The sequence below is a fragment of the Phaenicophaeus curvirostris genome, chromosome 12 (assembly GCF_032191515.1).
Source record: "Phaenicophaeus curvirostris isolate KB17595 chromosome 12, BPBGC_Pcur_1.0, whole genome shotgun sequence".
Lineage (NCBI taxonomy): Eukaryota > Metazoa > Chordata > Aves > Cuculiformes > Cuculidae > Phaenicophaeus > Phaenicophaeus curvirostris.
In genome coordinates this window covers 17,042,102-17,058,628 of record NC_091403.1, presented here as the reverse complement: position 1 = coordinate 17,058,628, position 16,527 = coordinate 17,042,102, and the positions used below count along the sequence as shown (strand labels likewise).

At 39.7% G+C, this 16,527-nt stretch overlaps 1 protein-coding gene across 4 annotated transcripts in view; it reads left to right on the top strand.

Annotated features, from left to right (window-relative positions):
• Positions 1-16,527, top strand: part of TEX9 (testis expressed 9) — a 125,123-nt gene that overhangs the window by 106,679 nt on the left and 1,917 nt on the right. For 3 of the 4 annotated variants that reach the window (XM_069866923.1, XM_069866924.1, XM_069866921.1), the window contains 5 exons: positions 4,113-4,195; positions 6,216-6,389; positions 10,570-10,704; positions 11,178-11,312; positions 15,487-16,503. In XM_069866923.1, coding sequence (XP_069723024.1) covers positions 4,113-4,195; positions 6,216-6,389; positions 10,570-10,704; positions 11,178-11,312; positions 15,487-15,564 — 605 coding nt within the window. In that variant the 3' untranslated portion in view covers positions 15,565-16,503. Of the gene's footprint in view, positions 1-4,112; positions 4,196-6,215; positions 6,390-10,569; positions 10,705-11,177; positions 11,313-15,486; positions 16,504-16,527 lie in introns of those variants that run through there. The other variant, XM_069866922.1, reaches the window with a different exon arrangement.

The following is a 16,527-nucleotide window of genomic DNA, read 5'->3' as shown; positions in this document are numbered from 1 at the left end:
TTTGATATTGACTATTTTGAACACTGAGTGCCGTCTAAATATAGTTTCATAGAATGGTTTGGGTTGGAAGGGACCTTAAAGATCATCCAGTTCCAACCCCACTTCCATGGGCAGGGACACCTCCCATCAGATCATGCCAATCAAAGCCCCATCCAGCCTGGCCTTGAACACTTCCAAAGAGGGGATAACTACAACTTTCCTGGGAAACCCAGGCCAGTATCTCATCAACCTCATCATGAAGAATTTCTTCCTAATGTCTAGTCTAAATTTTCCCTCCTCCAGTTCATAGCCATTCCTCCATGTCCTATCACTACATGCCATATCCTTCATATCCTCCTTATGTTGCTAAATACGTTCCTGCAGAGCATGCTAGCAGCATCAGACTCACAGAAGGCTTACAGTTTTAAAAAAGAAGTAGATGTAGGTATTAAACAGGCCCTGTTACAGAGTGGGCTGATCCCTTAGTAGGAATCCCCTAGTAAGCGATTCCTTAGGCTAATGTGCCTGTGATGGACATTTTGGCCACTGTGTTGATGAGGTGCCATAGCGTGATCCTTTCCCTGAGCTTCTTGCAGTGCCTTTCATAGACTCCGGTTCCATATCTTTATCTCATGGTCACAGGTTATGACAGTGCAACGATTTTTATGCCAACACAGTAGCTTACACATTATCTTTATCAAGAGCCACCTTTGTGGGTTATAACTCAATTCAGCAGTAACAAGCAATGATGGAAGCACACAGACACGTAGAAGGATAAAGGTGAAGTTCTGTTTTCATCTGTTATACTATACTGCCCCCAACATATGAACAAAATAACTAAATCATAGAATAAATGCGTTGCCTTGCTTCATGTTAATCTTGATATTAGCTTAGGTGTTCAGGGTACGTGTTCTTTCCCATACAGTATCAGGATCTCTCAGATATTCTTTTCTTGTTTCGCAACCTGATCCAGTGGAGGCCAGTTACAAGTGGGGTTCCCCAGGGCTCGGTGCTGGGTCCAGCCCTGTTCAATGTCTTTATCAATGACCTGGATGAAGGCATTGAGGGCACCCTTAGCAAGTTTGGGGGCGACACTAAGCTGGGTGGAAGTGTCGATCTGCTGGAGGGTAGGGAGGCTCTGCAAAGGGATCTGAACAGGCTGGACCGCTGGGCTGAGACCAATGGCATGAGGCTTAACAAGGCCAAATGCCGGGTCCTGCACTTGGGGCACAACAACCCTATGCAGTGCTACAGACTAGAAGTCTGTCTAGAAAGCTGTCTGGAGGAGAGGGACCTGGGGGTGTTGGTTGACAGCCAACTGAACATGAGTCAGCAGTGGCCCAGGTGGCCAAGAAGGCCAATGGCATCTTGGCTTGTATCAGAAACAGCATGACTAGCAGGTCCAGGGAGGTTATTCTCCCTCTGTACTCAGCACTGGTGAGACCGCTCCTCGAATCCTGTGTTCAGTTCTGGGCCCCTCACCACAAGAAGGATGTTGAGGCTCTGGAGTGAGTCCAGAGAAGAGCAACAAAGCTGGTGAGGGGGCTGGAGAACAGGCCTTATGAGGAATGGCTGAGAGAGCTGGGGGTGTTTAGCCTGGAGAAGAGGAGGCTGAGGGGAGACCTCATTGCTCTCTACAACTACCTGAAAGGAGGTTGTGGAGAGGAGGGTGCTGGCCTCTTCTCCCAAGTAACAGGGGACAGGACAAGAGGAAATGGCTTCAAGCTCTGCCAGGGGAGATTTAGGCTGGACATTAGGAAAAAATTTTTCATGGAAAGGGTCACTGGGCACTGGAACAGGCTACCCGGGGAGGTGGTTGAGTCACCTTCCCTGGAGGGGTTTAAGGCACGGGTGGACGAGGTGCTAAGGGGCATGGTTTAGTGTTTGATAGGAATGGTTGGACTTGATGATCCAGTGGGTCTCTTCCAACCTGGTTATTCTATGATTCAATGATTCTATGATTCTGACTATCCTGTTAAGTGATACTCCTCCCTCTTATCAGCCTTATCAAATGATTATAATTGACCCATTTGGAAGCTAAAGTTTAATTACCTTTACCTCTTGTGAGAATTCAAACTAATTTTGTATTATAGCTCTCTCCTGAGGGTGATCTGGTTCTAGCTGTGCGTTTGGATTTTCAACAAGGTTTACTAGTAAGTGCTTAACAACACAGAGCTCTCTAAGACAGAAGAGGAGTTGTCTGTGGACTAATGACTGAGTAAAAGAGAAAAAAATATGTTAAAAAGAAACAAGCCAGTTTTGTAGGTAGTGGTATAGTGTGGAGTGATCTGTCATGGAGCTAACATTGTTCAATATACAGCAAAATAATCTGGAAAAAAGGAACTATAGCCAGTAAAGAAATTTGTATATGAAACAAAGACTTTAGGATAGCTAACACTGACATTGAAGCATTGTAGAAGAATTTCATTGTACTGAGTACAGTGATGGAATGGATGTTCGTATTCAGCATTAGAGTGCAAAGTACTGATCATAGAAAGAACAAAGCCAGTTACACTTGCTTCTGAGTTGGACTTTGTTTTGTTGTTACTAAGACATCTCCAAAAGCATAAACTTACAGCTTGTTCGCAGTGGAAAATGCAGATTGCTTGTTAGTAATGTGTCAGAAGGTAACAGAAAACAAACTATTGTACTGCTGTTGTTATGCTGTTAGGTAACTGATGCATCTTGAGTATGAGACACAGTTGTGTACATGGCATCTCAAAACTTGGATGTAGAAATAGGAAAGATACAGCAAAGGCATATAGCAGCAATTAGAAGTGTGGGACAACTTGAATTTGAATCTTCAATTTAAAAACAAAACAATTGAGAACAATATGAAAGATTCTGTAATGAAAGTGGCAATGGTAAATGGGAAGCTGACTTTCTGTAATGCAGACACTAGTAAATACTGCATTAAATGGGATTTAAAGCAATCTATACAAAGGGGTTTTCTTTCACATAATTAAATTAGGCAACTCATCACCACAGGATATTGTGAATGCCAAACTACAATATATTTTATGAAGAATATCAAACAACTTAATGGTATAGAAGTACATGGAAGAGTATTAAACTTGATGGCTTCAATATGGTCTCCATCTCAGGGTGGCCACTAGTTAGCAGGAGGTCACAAGGATGTAACAGGAGGAGAAAAAAAGTCAGTCTGTGTCTTACTTTTCATGAAGTTTTCCTAAACCCTACTTATTATTGGCCTCTGCAGCGTTACAACCTATGCTACAGCCAGCAATTTAAAGGAAAGGTGACTGAAAACAAAAGTATTCCTGTTATAGCAAATGAACACGTGTATCCTTCCATCCCTGCACATTCAGCTCCAGATACTCATCCTCCACTTTATTCCTTTCCCCTTGTACCTACTGTGAATAACAGTTATTCCTACATTGCTCAGCTTGCCCCTCGTGTTGTTGCTGTGCTTTTTACCTGTTGGAAGTTGAGGGGGTGTGCCTGGTGAGTGATCTGGGGAATAGGGAGTAAAAGAATATACTGTTCACATACAGCTTGCTTTGTCATGACAGTAGTACATTTCTTAGCTGTCCAAGAAAGTTTTTTCATTTGGAAAAAACCTAATTAAATTGATTTATTTTTAAACTATTAATTGAATAATGGTAGCAGTGTACTTTAAAAAAAAGCATAGACCGCTGTGTGGGAGGGTTGGTTACTGATTAGGAAGCCATGGTGGTCTACATTTAATTCCTTTTAGGCTGTTTAAAACTACTTCGGGTGTAACTGCACAAACTGCAGCTACAGATGGCAATGTAGACACGGACATACCCAACAATATAGTTTTCTTGACTTCAGTCTCAAGGAATGCTGTATTGTATAGCACAGTATGATGAAAGTTTCCAGTAAGTTTCAGTTTTAAGAATTACAAGTCTTTTAGATTCTAAAGATGTTGAGTGCAGTCATTAAAAGGAAAAATCAGTACAAAGTTTTGTCTAAGAATGAGAAACTTTAATTTATTTAGAAATCTGAGTTTTTATTTACCTGTTTAATCATTATTAGCAATGTTGTGTGCTTAAAAAAAAAAGATTAAAGTGAGTTCTTGAATCAGTATGTGCTTCTTCATTCAATGAAGAGTACTTGTGGATATTAAATGTAACTTTTTATGTTGACAGAAGCTCAAATCAGATTTCTTAAGGCAAAGTTACGTGTTATGCAGGAAGAGCTGGATAGTGTAATGTGTGAATGCAGGAAAAAGGTAAGAGCTGAATTTTCTTATTAGTAGAAATGGAGTAGGCTCCCATTTAACAAATAATCACATCAACTCCCTCATCCTTTCCCTTTCAAGAATTAAGAGCTAAGGTTCTATTGGAAGAAGCTGATCTGTGATCCACTCTAAGTGGAATATTGTAATCGCACAGAAATTAGGCTTTCTCTGTTCTCAGGATTACACTTCGTGCAGAGGGGTGTATTTGGAAATGGATATTTGTGCGGAAGGAAGTGAAGGCAGTGTGAAGCTACACCAATATTTTAGTTAGACTGTACTACAAGTGAGTTTTATGATCTGTGGTGTCTGTTAATATATTTCCAGGTGATGCTTAAACATCTCTCGAACTACAAAATCTTAAACAGTTTTTGTCTATCTGCTAGAGGGATCACCTCTTTTTCATGTGTTTGTAAGCAAGCAAGGTTTTTGAACTAACTTTCTGTTTTGCATAATCCGATTATTATTAATTGTGGTCTCATAACCGCAGAATGCTTTTTTTTGACCTGTTCCCCAGGCCCGAGTATGATGGTGATATTCACAATATTTGGCAAACCACCTATGTATTTTCTCACAAGCTTTTCATTTAGAATCAAGGACAGGATGACATTAAACCAGTTTTTTGAGATAGGTACCTGGAGAAAATCTTTAGAAGGAATTAGATTTTGATATTTTACCTGTATTTTATTTCATTTTTATCAATGTAGGTATTTCAATACTTTTCTGCTGTGATCAGAAGTACTTTGTTACATTAGATTTTAAAGATATTTTTATATTCAAATAAAATATAATTTTGCCAGTGCCTATTGAACTTCATCATTCCATGCCAAAAATACTACAGCATCCAGTTAGTGTAGCAGATGACAGAAGTCAAGTCATGTGCCCATAACAGTCTGTATATAAATATATATAATGTTGGTCTCAATGGTCCTGTGGGTCTTTTCCAGCCTAGTGATTCTGTGATATCATTTGGGGTATTAGTTTCTCTGGTGTGAAAATCACTTCATTACGTTCATATTAGCAAGGCTTGAGATAGATTCTGGGGTTTGTTTCAATTCACAGTCCAATTATTATAAGGAAGCAGTAAATCTGTTTTAAATGTAAAGAAGTGGGAGTTTCTGAGGTGCATGCAGTCACACGAAACTTAGGGTAAAGCACGTAAATTTCCCAGGTGAGAAGAATGTATTCCTAGGGGCTGAGTGCACAGGAGAGAAAGGCTTGTTTTCATAGAAACTCCATTTCTGTGTGTGCCTTGGTATACTTCTCTTAAAGAAATAAAGAGCGTAATGTATTTCTGAAATAACCTACATTAGTATTCTCTTATAATGTTTAAAAGGTTATAAAAGAAAAACGCCTTGAAATGATAATGCTTAATGTGGGATCGAATTGCCAGTAGGTCATGTATCTAATACAGGATTCACTTGAATTCGAGAGAATATTGAATTTGAATACTTGATGTATCCTGGGTCATTAGCCTGCTTTTAAGTCAAAACCAGATAATCTCCTAAAACATAATGGATTAATTTATCAGTAATTATATTCTCTTCTTTTTCCCCAAATTTTCCCTAATGTGTGCGTTTGGCTGCTCTCACAAAAATGTCAGGAAATATCTATGTGCCACTGTTCACATTAATCTATATATACATTTTGATAGTTAGGTCTCAAAACCTTTGAACTACGGCAAATTAAATGTTTTACACACTGTTACAAGACAATTTCAAGTAAAAGACTGCAGAAAATTAAATGAGAAAAATGTTACTGTTTTTTGAAGGATTGTCCTGGTAAATTGGTGTTTTGCTCTCTTAGCATTAGTTGTTTCCTTTGTTGAAATTGTTGTGAAATCCATCAGGAAGGGATCTAAACATTTTAAAATAACATCATTTTTAAAAATCATTGTCACGGGACCTACTATATACATTTTTACTGCCCTTTATTTACAAAACATTACTGTTGTGTTATCCCGCTGCTTCCTTGCAATAATTTGGTTGGTTTTTTTCTAATTACTCTCACACAGGCTGATGAAAATCAGAATTTAAAATCTCAGCTTAAAGGTACCAAAGAAGAAAACACCAGCCTTCAACGAACAATTGGTACACAACGTTCTCAGACTGAAAAGTACAAGATGTTGTTACAAGAAGCAAACAAAAAAAGCGAAGGTTTACAACAAGAAGTCATTGCACTACAAAAGGTATTGCAGATACTCTTCTCGTTTATCTTGCAAAAGGGAAAACAACCACATCAAATTACCCTCTGTGCCCTAGTCTGATAGGTTCATGTCCAGTGATCCCATTAGTATTTTAATATCTGATAACAGGTTTAGAAATAGTATTTTTAAATGGTCTAATCACTTTTTAAAAGGAACTAATAATAGATTTTGCTGACTGCTTCTCTTCTGCTTTACAATCGTGTATTTCTGCATTTTGAAATGAAATTCTTGTGTAACAGACCCACAAGAGAGAAAACCTTTTCAGAGACTGATGTCAAATTCACCAAGGAATCTTGAAAAGTGCAGGGAAATTTTATTTTTCTGGTTTTAACTACAATGGTTAAAAATTACTTCTGGTAATAGGAGCTTTAGTGTAAACTGTAGCACCTGGTGAGCATTTTGAAGGACACCTGCAGCTGGTATTCGTGTCTTCTGCAGGTAGCAGAAAGAATGTATTTTTGTTCTTGAAAACAAACTGTTTGAAAACCAGCTGCTGCAGTTCAGATGAATCAAAATTAACCTGGGTCCTGCTGTAGGCCACATATGCAAAGTTGTCTGTGTGCCTAGTTGTAGCAGATGGCCTGTGTACACAGCTTTGTTTTGTTTGGAACTTCATCTAAGAGCAGCATGTGTTTTTCTTTAATTACTAAGAGCTAGAGAGGTTGACTTCAAAAGCATGTAATACATATAGCATTGTGTAGTACAGGTAATATAATGGGCAGAATGGTTCACTTAAAATTTTGGGGAAACTAGAACACAACTCAGGCTAACAAAGTTTCATTGTACTTCCATTAAACTATACTATACATTTGTATAGGCATGCTTGCATCTTAATAGTACGTAGTTCTGACATTTTAAAAATAAATATTCTGAGTTTGTGTGTTCTTTTTGTGCAGATACTTGGACATTTTAAGTTCCTTTAAAAAAGTCCCCAGATACTTGATTCTCTTCAGAAAAATATTCTGTAGTAATACTCATACTACTTGTCAGCTCGCAGTAAATAGGGCTAAGAGACTTACAGGGTCATTTAGCCCATTCTCTTAAACCAAGGCAGGATATATATACACAAACCATCCTGGACTTAAGTTTGTTTGACTTGTACTTAAAGCCTCAGGCAGTCCATGCTAGTTCTTGTACACAGTCAGTTAGAAAGCGTATCCCAGTATTTAGGAGATACATGTTGTGATTAAAAGTGCGTTCCCTTCTGCTGCACAGCTACCATATCCAAAATACAGTTGCTTTCCTCACTTGTCTTTGCTCTGGGTGCAGCAGCCTCAGTTGATTCCATTATTCCTAACAGGTTCTATTTTCTAGAGTTTCTCAAGGTTACTGATCAGATATGATTATGACTAATAGAGGTAGTTCTTCCAAGTACTAAAAAGGCAAAAAAGGCAGGTGTACGTAAGGAATGGTTCTCTGCTAGTTCAGAAGTTATTTTATGTTTTTGTCTTTTCTGATCAAAAAAAATACCTAACTGCCAAAAACCTCCTATGGAATTAACAGTCTGAAAGTTGTTTTATTCTTTAGGTATGAAGTAGTATTCAGCACTATAGAATTAGTGTAGTCGTAGATTAATTCTAGACACAGGTTTAAAAAGAGTTTCCTGTGAACATGGGCCTGAATTTATACTGCTGTGCTGATAAACTCTGAAGACTGAAACTTTCAGTCTAGACAAAGCTTTCTGCGTAGTTGAGATAGCACAAATGTGATCTCTGGGCTTGTGTTGCTTTTTTTTGGTGATTTCTATTGCAACATAAACACTGGAAGACTTCAGTTATGATAGGAGCTTTCCCAAGCTTCCTTAGGTTTTCAACAATTTAGGCACTTTCATTAATCCCACGGCTACATTTTTTCTCTACTTGCCTAGGCAAAGATTCTCACCTGGCTTTCACAATTGACCTGAAACATAGTAGTTAGTTTGTATGTTTTACATTTCATTCTGTTGGTGTTTGGTCTCTAAACATTTCTGCTGAAACACCCACCTCAGCTGAATTCTGATGCTTGCCAAAACTTCTATCCTCTTCTTTCCAGCCCACCTCTTTTTTTCCCGATCTAATTGATCTAATAAATGATATTACTTCTCCTGTTTTCTCTCACCACCTGTCTTCAGGAACATTCCTTCCCCTGTGTTCTCTCTCACTTGTTGATGTGATCTGGCTATAATATTGGGTGAAGGTCAGGGAAACACCAAAGTTGTGCTCTTATTCCTTTTGAGGCTTTGGGCAGGGATTTTATAATTTGCCTTGATGAAGGGATTGATGTTTAGCAAACATGATCTCTCAAATGTTTTTGAGGGTGGACAGATGTTGCTGAGCTTTCTAAAGATAGCAGTGTTTTGTATGCTTGCTTCTGGGAGGAGACCAAGATGGCTGGGTGGGCTCCTCATCAATGAGCTCTCAGGTGTCACACACCTACTGATATTCAAGTGCTTCTGCCATGCCGAGGGTGGAGAAAATCCAAAGATTGAAATGGAATACTGTTTTAGAACACAGTATTTTTTTCTCCTCTTCTAGAGAAATAGTATATGAGGAAACGAATTCAGCTTTTACTTGAAGTGTTCAAGAATTGGCAGAAATCTTGCCTACTTAAAAAATAAAATGCTTGTTTCAGGTACTTTAAAGATGAAAAGCTTGAGAGTCAAATATACTTAACAATATACCCTCACTGGATGACTTGCAAAAAAAATCCTTGATATTATGTATAACAGTGAAGGCAAAAAGCCCTAAAAGAAATAGTAGAATTCTTTCATTCCAATGATATGAATAGCTGATAGGTAATTTACATTGCACGCAGACTATTTCTTTTCATTGTTACATGTTTGAAAGGTTATAGTCCCAAGCTCTTTATACTAGCATAGAATAAAATATGTAGCCCAAAAGATTTAGTTGACCCTAGTCACAGCTCCATCATCTTGATAGAAGACAAAGCAGATTGCGTGCTGTGCAGCTTGTTTTCTGTGGAAATGTGGGAGTCAGCTTCCAGCAAACAAATTTGCATTCCCCAGTGATGCACGTGTATGGTACCAGGGTGGGGCTCTGCCATCCAGCTTTCACCCGTCTTTTTGTAACCAATCAGATAGACAGGTTAGCAACCAAATAAAAATCTGTTTCTGTGAACTCTTGGAAAAGACACCTGTGCTGATAGAATTTTGGAGGATTAGTGAGATTCATCTTGCTCTCCTGTTTTTTTCATCCATTTTGGAGAAGATTCAAAGCTTCCCAGGAATATCTGTTCTAGTCAGAACTTTACCATAGCATACACATATCTCTTAGGATGTGTTTCATGGATAAGTGATGTGGAAATTAGAAGTAACTGCCACAAGAGTCAGTGTGGAATTGAGAAAATAAAAGTTACTCAGAAATAAGGCAATATGAAGGCAAATGGTTAGCAGCAAGCCCTCTCTCTGCCCTGATTTGGTTAAAAGAATCTTTCTGTGTCCATTACTAAAAATTTGATAATCTTTTAAAAGAAAGTCTATTTCTTTTTCCAGAAATGACACGGTGTGCTATTTCTGCCAGGATTGTTTTTTTCTCTTACTTGGTCTTTTATCTATATTCCCCAATCTTTAATCTCGTTATTCTGATCCTCATCTTGTTCTCTTTTTCTCCCTTCCCCACTTCCAGCGCCATGAAATACCATCACCAGATGTAAGAGGGAACTGTTGCGGTTGTTGCCATAAACACTTGATGAATTATTTTCCGCTAGATTAAATAGTTACTGCCCTTGGCCATCCTCAGTAGGTCGTTGAAACTTTTTCTGGGAAAAAGAGGTAAAAAGATCAGCAGTTGGGAATTCCAGCCACCATTCCAGAATCTGCCACAGAGTGGACATGCCGGCATTTTTTTCTCTTTTTTCTGACTGAGGTTTTCCAACACGCAAGGTTTTGCAGTTAATCCTGTGGTCTGACATGATCAGCCACGCTTATGCTAAGAGAAAATTAAAACAAAAATGAGAAAGATCTCTTTTCAAGGTTTCAAAGGAGAAGAGGACGCTTTAATCGTGGAATTAATGATCTTTGAGGTAGAGTCTATCTGCAGGCCAAAGAAGTCCACAGACTCTTAAGTTGTCAAGGGTGAGCCTTGCTGTAAATGCATTGGCTGCATGGGATTCATTAAATACAATTATTCATAGTATTTGTTTTTATCCTTTTCTTCTTAAACAGGAATTGGAAAATCTAAAGTGTGTACAAAAGAAGGCCTCAACTAGCCAGAGTGTAACAGAGGTTCGCTTAAACAGGGCCCTGGAAGAAGCAGAAAAGTATAAAGTGGAACTGAATAAACTGAAGCAAAGTAACAAGGTACAGTGGCTTAGGAACATAAGTTACATAAGTTCCTACCAGCTAGAATGAGACAAAAGGCTTGATCAGATTTGGAAGTTTTGTTTCTCTTAAAGACAGTTCCAAAATTAACTTAGAACAAGTCACCAAATGGCTTGATAAGTTATTTCAGATGACGCTACAGCAGCCTCTGGCAGGAGGAAGAAAAGTACAGAATAAAGTTATGGCCTTTCTGATTTCCCACATTTGTGTGAAAATTAGATGCATTTAGAAGAAAGGAGTACGTATACACCCCTCATGCACACACAGGCGAACCATGGCTGTGACCTTTGAGTTATTCTTAAGTTTTAATGTAGGAATATTTCTGTTATCCCATTTCTTTTCAGAAATGTCCTGTGTGGCTGCTGTTTGTCATTCTATTATGTAATGCCAAGTTTCATTGGTTAAAGCATCACTTTTATAAATAATACCCTTCTCCTTTTCTTCCCCAGCAGGATGCAGCTAACCAAGAGCTCAAAATAATTGAAGAATTAAAAATGGAAAACAAGAAACTACAGAAACAGAAAGGAGAGCTAATGACAGGTTTTAAAAAACAGCTGAAGTTAATTGATATTTTAAAGAGACAAAAGGTAAGGACCAGAGTGCTGTTACATTTCAGTTAACAACCTCTAGCTGAATGTGTCTGTTGTTAAATGAGGCAATCATGTAAACTAGAGTCTCCAGACTAGGAAATTTTGATGCCAGGGAGTAGCAGCCTCACTTTTAGTAGTGCGTATTGCTAACATTTTGCTTTCTAGCAAAGGCCGATCTTTTGAATTGAGTCTGTTCCTGACTTGGTATGTACCCTGTTGTGGTGAACGATTACTAGTGACAAGCTTTAGGACCAAGAGCATCTCTGTGTTCAGCTGCTCAGGTGACAACAGCAACTCCTATCGCTGCTGTGTCAGTAGAATCCATTTCAGCATGCCGATTTTTTTTAGCTCCTCACCAGCACATTGCCACAGCAGCAGCTCTAACAGCGAGCCCTCTCAGGAGTGAGCCATTACATTTGAGACCTAAGTTCTTCCTGGGTCCTCGAAGCGGGTCCTTCTCTATTAACATGGTTTCTTTTTATTTACATTCTGAGCTCTGCTGTATGGGTACAGTTCTGCCCCTGTGTCTCAGACAAAAAAAAGAGGGAATAAAATAAAAATGAGAGTGTACTTACCCTAGCTGTGATTGAAGGAGGGAATTCCATCCTTTTGTAGTTCCTGGAATATCATACATACTTTGAATCACACGCTGTAGTAACATCTGTGTAGGTGTTCCCATGCCCACTGTGCTTGCAGCTCACCTTATTTTGAAAGTCATTAGATTCTACATTCATTTTGTATCTCCCTCCATTCCTCTCCCCCTTAGGGCATAAAAGGGAGGGCAGGGGTACTGCCTTAGCAGCTGAAGCTGGAATTGGATAGAGGGTACACTTGCTGACAATTCATGCTGAACAATTAGCGATACAGGTTTCACAGAATGGTGTTGTAGCAAAAAGTGGATTAGTACTTCAGACAGAATATAGCTAAAAATGTGTTAAACTATCATATTCAATAAAACTGATGGCCCAAAAAGGAGGAGTATTTTACTTGGAAAAAGAAACCTTGGACACTGCCGTAGGTAAATATACTTCTCAAAATACATTTTCAGCACAGATCTGTCACATGGGCTTTGAAGGTACAAATAGAAAGAACTGGTGAGTTTACATAAAAACAAACTAAAGACAGACGAGAGCATAGTAAGAGTTGTTGCCCAAATCACACAGTTTTCCATTTACCTCTGATAGTTCCATCACACCTTTTGCTTACCAAATAATTGGGACTGTGTGCTATCGTTTGTATCTATTTTTCTTCTGAGGCTGCACGAGACATACAGAGCTATGGGTGTCACTACCATCTAGATAGGATCATAACATCCTAGAGAGGTTCACCTCTAATTGCCAACTTGGCTGAATCGACTGTGATTCACTTCAGGATGGAGTTAATGCGCTGCTTTTCGCACTCCAAACCAAAGCTGCACAAGAGCTAAAGCAAGCAGTGTGCGGTGGCATGCAGAACAGAAGCAACTCAGAAGAGCCAGCCTTTGAGATAAGAAAACAGAACATTTGACTTAGCCTTAGTGCACTGCAGTGGTCACCAGACATTTTGTAAACACTCTGGAAGCTGTTGAGCCCCCATAGAGAAAAAAATAACTATGGATGAAGTGGCAACTTCGTGTAACAAAATACACACACTTATCTCGAAGATTGGAAACTGCAGTATGGAAGTACACCCCAAAATCTGGAATACCTCTCCAACACAGGACAAAGGAGGATAGGTAATTGGAATAAGAGGAGCTGGGGCTGTTTGAGTATTTCCGTTCACTCAAAATACACTCAACACACCTTGTATGTGGGTAGCTTATTGTCCTCTGGAACATGAATCTACCACAATGAAAGTCAAAGAGCGGTATTGCTTTTCAACTGAGAACCAAAGCCACAGTCTCAGATAAATGTCACAAAACACACATTAGAAAAATCTTAAAGACAGGTAGATGAGGTACTTAAGGATATGGTTTAGTGGCAGAAAGGTGTGGTTGGACTGGGTGATCTCGGAGGTCTTCTCCAACCTGGTGATTCTATGATTCTGAATGCTGCCTCAGAACTGCAGAGTAGAAGAAGCCGCTTAGCTTTTCATATAAGAAGTGTTAATAACTCACAGAAGGATGCTGTCAGCTCAGAACAAACTCCCATTGGTGGAACCTGAAAGGGAACGGTGCTAACTCTGCCTTATGTAATGTCAGGACAAGGCGCAGGGGAAGGGCAGCTAAAGCTCTGTCTGCACAATGCATGTAATGTGAAGAACTTAGGGCTGCTTCACACAAAGCTTTTAGAAAATGAATGAGGAAAACCTAACTTGGGCCATTTGCGTAGAATTTGTGTGGCAGATTGTGATGCACCCAGCAGGTACAGCTCGCCTGAAGGCAAGGATGTGCTACCACGGGAAGAATAAGGGAAAAAAAACTCCCCCAAAGGTATTATTTATCAGCAGTAGGATGAGTAGCAGCTGGCAGCAAGTAGTCACCCGTGTTCCAGTTGGTTTCTTCAGACCATTCTTTGTCTGCCTCAAGAGAGAGAGTTTAATAGAAAACCTGAATTTAAAAGGGATTAACGAATGTGACTATGAGCTTCACAGAGCTAGAGGGGCTTTGTGTTGCCTGTGGGAGCTGCAGTACATTATGTTGTTTTGAAAATCCCACAACCTTGTAGATATGAATTGTTCCCTGTTCTTCAAAACATAACCAGTTTATTAAAAGCTGCAGTAAAAACTATTTAGCTGGGCCAGTTCCCTTTCCACTTTGAATGATGATAGGGACAGGGATTATGCTGTGGTGTGGGAATGAGGATGTGTGGCACAGCAGTGGCCTTCGCTGTGACAGCAGCTGGAACATTGGGAGCTTGCAGGGCTCCCCTGCTGCAGTGCCTTTCTGAGCAGCAGTTCTCTGCAAATACATAGGCAAGGTAGTACTTGTTTTCTCATCAAACCTTCATGACCCTGATGACATTTTCCAAGCAATGGCATTATTTGAACAGAAAATAACCCTATTATAGGTTAAAAAGTTCCATTTGTTCTTTTCATTGTGCCATTTAAAGTAATGTGCTCCATCCTATGTAAGGGAAATACAAATTCAGACTACGATGATTTTTAAACACACACCTCTGTGCATGGGGGAGTGTATGCGTACGTGCCATGACAGACTGTGGCTGGGTGGCGTCGCACATGGCAACGCAGGTAGCAGTGGCCTGTGCCAGCTATTTCTCCTTCAGGTGTAACAGTTACTCCTTGTTTTATGGCCATTGTTATTTTCAGTGGTGTCATGTTATTAGGTTAAAATCCTCATTTAACATTAAGTCATACACATTAGAGGTGCTGGCCCACTGAGTCTTAGTGATAGACAGCATTTGCAGCAGCAGTAAAGTTAGGCTGTGTATTGATCAACTGAAATGAATGTGTGCCAGTTTTCTTGCGTTTCATTACAGGTCACAAGAATTGTCAGATATCAGTAATTTCCAAGCCTCGTTAAAACTGAAATATTGTCCAGAGGAGGCTACAAAGATAGTGAAAGGTCTAGAGGGGATGTTGTATGAGGAGTGGCCAAAGTCACTTGGTTCAGCCAGGAGGAGACAGAGGGGAGGCCTCAACGCAGTCCGCAGATCCCTTACAAGGGGAAGAGGAGGAGCAGGCGCTGAGCTGTTCTCTCTGATGACCAAGGACAGGACCCGAGGGAATAGCCGGAGGATGTGCTGGGGGGGGTTAGGGTGGACATTAGGAGGAGGTCCTTCACCCAAAGGGTGGTGGAGCACTGGAACAAGCCTGACAATACTCAGGAAGTATTTAGCCAAAGCCCTCAGCCAGCCAGTGTGAATTTTGCGGTTGTCTTGCTCCGGGACAGGAATTGAACTCTGTGATCATTGTGAGTCCCTTCCAACTCAGGACATGCTATGATATTTTTTAAAACAATATAAGGAACTAAGTAAAGCTGTTGGTTGTGCTTCAGTAGAGCTGAGGTAACCACATTTAGCAAAAATTTTATCACAGTATCCCTACACTATGCATTTTTGCAGAAAAATACAAATAGGAGCTTCAGCTTAAACAGGTGGAACATCCATCAGGACCACCGTACAGGATGATGGATCAGAAGCCCCCATCAGCTATCCCAGTTACACAGGATTTGTATGGGTCATTCACACTTTAACTTTCTGCTCCTAATTATAATTTTTTTTTTTTTTTAAAGATGCACATGGAAGCTGCCAAGATGCTCTCTTTTACTGAAGAAGAATTCATGAAAACTCTTGAGTGGGGAAACCATTGATTACACAGATTTCAAACAGGAGTTGTTTTTTAAGTCAGCTGGTACATAATTTTAGTACTGTGTATGAATGCTTGTTCATAGTAGTAACTTTATATCTCAAGTGAATCGATTTTGTTGTGTTTCTATTGTTTAACTTTTACAAGTCTGACAGCTTGCATTGCGCTATCATACGGAATTACAAATTACTACTGAAGTTTCGGCCAAACTGTCCATTCTGTAACGAGCAGAGAAGCGCAGACTGTGCAAGGAATATTCCAAGAAGTACACTTTCTTATCACGTCTGCTCTGCATTTAAAACTAGATCTGATCCAAGGTAATATTCAGTCCAAAGGAGCGAGGGTTTAAGTCTCAGAAAATTCCTTGTTGCAACAGAAATAAATGAACTAGTGATTCAGTTGAGAAGAAAATATCATGTCCTTTTTGAAACACGTGGTTGGAAAATGGGCCTTGCCTGTTCCCTGTAACAGATCTCCCCTCAAAGCTGCTGGTCTGGCACCTAATTTAAGCACCAACAGAGTTGAACAATCATAACTTGTTTTAGCTACTACATCTTATACCCTGGTTGGCAAAAATATCCCTGAGATTTGCCCCTCTCTGTCCAAAGAGATTCCGTGATCGGATATAGTCGTATTGCATAAAACTGCTGCTTCAGTCAAGGTGAAAATATTAAATCTTTCTCTGGCCACAGTTGCTGCTTTGGGATACAGTCAGGAGGGATGGCTCCACGTTCACAGGTGCTCTACAAGCATTACATCCTCAAAGATTTCATTATATCTTCATTATAATCAAGAACTAGATAAACACTTGAGTGTAGATGGGCTGAGCATATCATGTACACTGACAAACAGGAGGAAGCAAATGCCTGTGCTGCTTGAATGAACCTCTGTCAAACCTCGGGTGTTTCTATAGATTCCTCCCTTGGAGTAACTCAGTAGAATCATAGAACAGTTTGGGTTGGAAGGG